The sequence below is a fragment of the Capsicum annuum genome, chromosome 3 (assembly GCF_002878395.1).
Source record: "Capsicum annuum cultivar UCD-10X-F1 chromosome 3, UCD10Xv1.1, whole genome shotgun sequence".
NCBI lineage: Eukaryota > Viridiplantae > Streptophyta > Magnoliopsida > Solanales > Solanaceae > Capsicum > Capsicum annuum.
The window spans coordinates 237,781,986-237,786,949 of NC_061113.1; the positions used below are offsets into that span (position 1 = coordinate 237,781,986).

General features: G+C 29.9%; 1 protein-coding gene across 1 annotated transcript; it reads left to right on the top strand.

Moving 5' to 3' along the window:
- The first annotated feature begins 578 nt into the window (after positions 1 to 578).
- On the top strand, positions 579 to 4,490 carry LOC107866061 (phenylacetaldehyde synthase). The gene is made up of 3 exons (XM_016712244.2): positions 579 to 1,125; positions 2,893 to 3,340; positions 3,604 to 4,490. The coding sequence occupies exons 1-3, from the start codon at positions 627 to 629 to the stop codon at positions 4,208 to 4,210; spliced, it is 1,554 nt and encodes a 517-aa protein (XP_016567730.1). The 5' UTR covers positions 579 to 626; the 3' UTR covers positions 4,211 to 4,490.
- The last annotated feature ends 474 nt before the right edge of the window (positions 4,491 to 4,964 follow it).

The following is a 4,964-nucleotide window of genomic DNA, read 5'->3' on the forward strand; positions in this document are numbered from 1 at the left end:
GACTATACCACTATTTTAGCTGAAATAGAAAAAACGTGGACGGCACAATTCGGACCTATGCGGGCACAGCCCACATGATTTTGTAGTCATGCCCGATAACCACTCCGGCACGTCCACTCACAAATAAAGCCAGACAATTTCTTTAAACAAAGGGCAAATAAACGTGTAAAATATTTCTGCCTTTATGTCTCCAATTTGTGTGCATCATTATTTCCCTATGGACATATGATAATATTCTTTTATATTTTATTTATTATTTATTACTTCCTCCATTTCGGAATAAGTGAATTGTTGGGATATTTATTAATGTTTCAAAATAAGTGAATCATTGAATTTTTTTTCCAAATTTACCCTTTATGATTTGACAACCAATTAACTTTTGAAAAGGTATTACAAGATCAACTTTTCTTTTTTTGAGTAAAAATAAAAAGTTGTGTTAAATTTATGTCTTTAATATTGTACTAAAATTCAACAATTCATTTATTATGAAATGAAGGGATTATTTACCTAACACTCCCTAAGGTGCACAAGTAAATCTCTATTTAAGCTCTTCAAATTCTAGTTCCATTTTCATATCTCATAGCAAATATTTAATTTTATTTCTTCAAAAAGCCAATTTTATACTCATGGGTACTGTCAAAATCAACCGAGAGGATGTATTTGATGGTCAATTTTCATGCAACACAAGTACACTTCTAGACCCTGAGGAGTTTCGAAGGCAAGGCCATATAATGGTTGATTTTCTAGCTGACTATTTTAACGATATCGAAAAGTACCCCGTTCGTAGTCAAGTTGAACCTGGTTATCTTAAAAAATTATTAGCAGATTCTGCCCCAAATCAACCTGAATCAATTGAGAAAATACTTCAAAATGTTCGAAAGGATATTTTTCCAGGGTTGACACATTGGCAAAGTCCAAATTTCTTTGCGTACTTCCCTTGTATTTCAAGCACAGCTGGGATTCTAGGTGAAATGCTAACTGCTGGTCTTAATGTGGTTGGCTTTAATTGGATAGCATCACCAGCTGCTACTGAGCTAGAATGCATTGTCATGGATTGGCTTGGGAAGTTGATAAATCTTCCCAAGACACACCTTTTTTCTGGTGGTGGAGGAGGTGTTATACAAGGTGCTGTTGAGAATTTAAAACTAGGCGCTATCACCTTATTCTGCAGATGAAAATGGATAATTAACACAACTGGAACTATAAAAATTTATAAAGCAAAAGATGAATAGAAGAAGAAAAAAATTGTGGTACCTTTTTTCCCTTTTAGTCCTTAAAAAGAGTGCCACATTTTTCTTTTTAACAGGTACTTTTTTGGACACCATTCTTAGGGCCCATTTGCCAATGAAAATTTTTCCTTTTTTTCGGAAATTTTTTTCGGAATTGAAAATTGTAGTGTTTGGTCATGAAAATTCGAAAAATAATTTCAAATTTTTTTTCTGAAAATAGAAAACAGGTTTTTGCTATTTTCACAATTTTTCAACTCCAATTCCAACTTTTATTATTATTACATATAACCCCAATCTTTTAAATTTTTACATAAAACTCTCCTTATAAAATTACTTTTTTAATATTACGTATATAGCAGTTTTAAAGAATAAGATAATTATAATTTCAAACTTAACCTAATTAATATATATCTCTTTTTCTCTCTCATCATTATTTTTTATCCCTTATTTAATTTTCTCCCTTATTTAAGATATTATTTTACTGCTAATTTATATTTATACTCATAAATATATAAAGTACTATATTTGTAATAGAAATATACAAAGTATGTTATATACAAAGTTTATACCATATATATACCATATACACACATATATAAATATACAAAGTATGTTATATATGAAGTTTAAATCATGTATATATCATATACACACATATATAAAAATACAATGTATAAAGAACATACTAAACATATTTTTATATTTATGGTATATGATATAATATATCATAAATATGCAAAGTATGTTTTACATTGAAATAATTTATTCACACACAGTAAAATCTTTCATGTATAAGAAAATTAAAGAAATAAATTAGCGACACCCTAAAATTTAATAACAATTCATCATTTCCAATTTTTGAGGAACGGAAAATGAAGGAAATAAATTAAATAAATTCCTAAAAAAATAAATTTGTTTGAAAGATAATATTTGTTGCCTAAAAAACAGGAAGCAGTGATCTGTTAATATAACATACATATTTAAAATTTTCAAATATGAGAAAACTGCTATTAATGTAAATATTATATATAATAATTGAAATTCATTAAATATGACCATGTATATGTAATTATTTTTATAATAGTGGCTAATTGTGTTCTTTTCCCATTAGTAGGTAATTTTAGTTGGGTGATTTTGATAGTTTGTAAAAGTTAGGGTATAAAATCATATTTTAAAAAGTTTTTTCAAAAGTAAAAAAAAAAATTCAAAAAAGATAGTCAAACATAACTCCAACTCCAATTTCAACTCCAACTTCAACTCCAACTCCAAAAAGTTTTAGTTTTCCAAACGGCTACTTATTTTATCCTTTGAGTCTCGTTTAACAGTTTATTGTGAAGAAAAGTCAATTAGTAGTACTCTATTTGTTTGTTTTCACTTGTCATCTTTTTACATTATACACCCGTTAAAAAAATAATTATTGATATGACTATTTTATCATACTATCTTTATTAATTAATATTTAGAATAATATGTCTTGAAAATGGTTTAGATAATAAGAAATTAATGCTAAGGATAAAATGTAACTACTGAAGTGACTTTAATAAGGACAATTTGAGAAACATATTAAAGTTTTTCGCTATTTTTGAAATTCTTGTATGATCGAACATGCCACATAAATTGAGACGGCCAAAGGAGTAATATTTAAATTTACTATTTTCTCCAGGTACTACTTGTGAAGCTATGTTGTGCACTATTGTTGCTGCAAGAGATCAAATGTTGGATAAAGTTGGAAGAGAGAACATTGATAAGCTAGTAGTTTATGCATCTGATCAAACCCATTTTTCTTTTCAAAAGGCTGTTAAAATTTCAGGGATAAAACTTGAAAATTTTCGAGCTATTCCAACAACAAAGGCTACTGAGTATGCTTTATGCCCGATATTACTAAGCAAAACAATTCAAGAAGATAAAAAAACAGGGTTATTACCATTATTTTTGTGTGCAACTGTTGGAACTACTTCAACAACTGTTGTTGATCCATTGAAGCCACTTTGTGAAATTGCTAAAGAATATGGAATTTGGGTACATGTTGATGCAGCTTATGCAGGAAATGCATGTATTTGCCCAGAGTTTCAACATTTTCTTAATGGTGTTGAAAATGCAAACTCGTTCAGGTATATTGTTTTATTTTTCAAGTTACTCACTTCACTTTTTATGAACAAGTAGTTGTATTTATCTTTTAGGTAATTCCATTCATGTTACCGGTGTAAAAAAAAAGCAATCTTTAGCTACGACACATTCATTACTAATTTTTATTTTTTCATGAGCAAATTACCTTTCGTGTTTAAATACACGAGCTACATGCTTTTAGTGATTTTGAATTTGTTCTTGTGATCTTCTTGATGGTATTAGTTGAAAAACTTACTCTATCTTTCAGCCTAAATGCACACAAGTGGTTATTCTCCGTCTTGGATTGTTGCTGTCTTTGGGTGAAAGATCCAAATTCTCTTACAAAAGCACTGTCAACAACACCTGAGTGCTTGAGAAACAAAGCCACGGACTCCAAGCAAGTGGTTGATTACAAAGACTGGCAAATATCTTTAAGTCGCAGGTTCAGAGCGTTAAAGTTATGGCTCGTGTTAAGAAGTTATGGCGCAGTCAATCTCAGAAATTTCATAAGAAGCCATGTCAAAATGGCTAAGCATTTTGAAGAACTTGTAGCTGTGGATGAAAGGTTCGAAATTGTGGCCCCTAGAAATTTCTCTATGGTGTGTTTTAGGGTTTCACCGTTGGCATTGCAAGAAAAGGTTATATTTGTTGAAGAAGATCAAGTGAATAAGTTTAATGCCAAGGTTTTAGAGTCCATTAATTCATGTGGTAATATACACATGACTCACGCAGTGGTTGGAGGAGTTTATATGATGCGTTTCGCCATTGGTGCACCACTCACGGACTATCGCCATATCAATATGGCTTGGGATGTGATTCGAAATCATGTGAATGTCCTGCTAAAAAATTTAAGTTCTGTCGCATCAATAGGGTAAAAGAACTTTAACACTATCAAATTATCTAAAAGAGAATTAAACGTGACCTTTCATAAAATATGAAATTAATCAAGGAAAAAATAAGACAAATAACCTGCTAGAATAAATTCAACATACTAATAGTGTGAAATTTGTTAACACTATCAATATAATTTAATTGTTTTTGTTTTTATTGAGTATGTTCTAGCATTTTCATCATGTATTTATGTTGATGTAATATTTTTCTTTTTTTGTAATGTGTATGCCTATTGGAGTGCCAGTTTGAACTATATCGATTTGCTTCATCGGCTTAATAAGACAAATTTAGTGTTTGATTTTCATATTTAATTTTGACTCTCAAATTGCTTCTTTTCAATAGTACCCATAAATCATGAATTTGTAAATGAAAATCATCAATTAGTTTCTAAACACTAGCCACAATATCAAAAGAAAAATAAAAAGAAGAAACAATATAAGGCGGAGTTTCTTCTCAAAATGTCCAATATGAAAAACTTCAATTAGAATGATTGGATGAGTGAAACCTGGAGGTTGGGTCATATAAGTATCTTCAAGTGAAACATTTTTAACATTTAATTGTCTAATGACCTGATCATTTGTATTGACTAGAGAAAAAAACGACACGAATAGTAGTGGGCTTTACTATAGAACTAAAGATATCATAATAATACGATCCGCCAGCTGCCCAAAACCCTGTACAATCAACTGAGCTTTAGGACACTCAATTGAACCATTAGAATGATATTTTATTTGATAA

What these genes read in the sequence shown, in the direction of transcription:
- LOC107866061 (XM_016712244.2), top strand. Translation starts at nt 627, where the DNA reads ATGGGTACTGTCAAAATCAACCGAGAGGATGTATTTGATGGTCAATTT. An exon ending in TGGAGGAGGTGTTATACAAG is followed by an intron (nt 1,126 to 2,892) that starts GTGCTGTTGAGA and finishes TATTTTCTCCAG; the next exon opens with GTACTACTTGTGAAGCTATG. An exon ending in GAAAATGCAAACTCGTTCAG is followed by an intron (nt 3,341 to 3,603) that starts GTATATTGTTTT and finishes TCTATCTTTCAG; the next exon opens with CCTAAATGCACACAAGTGGT.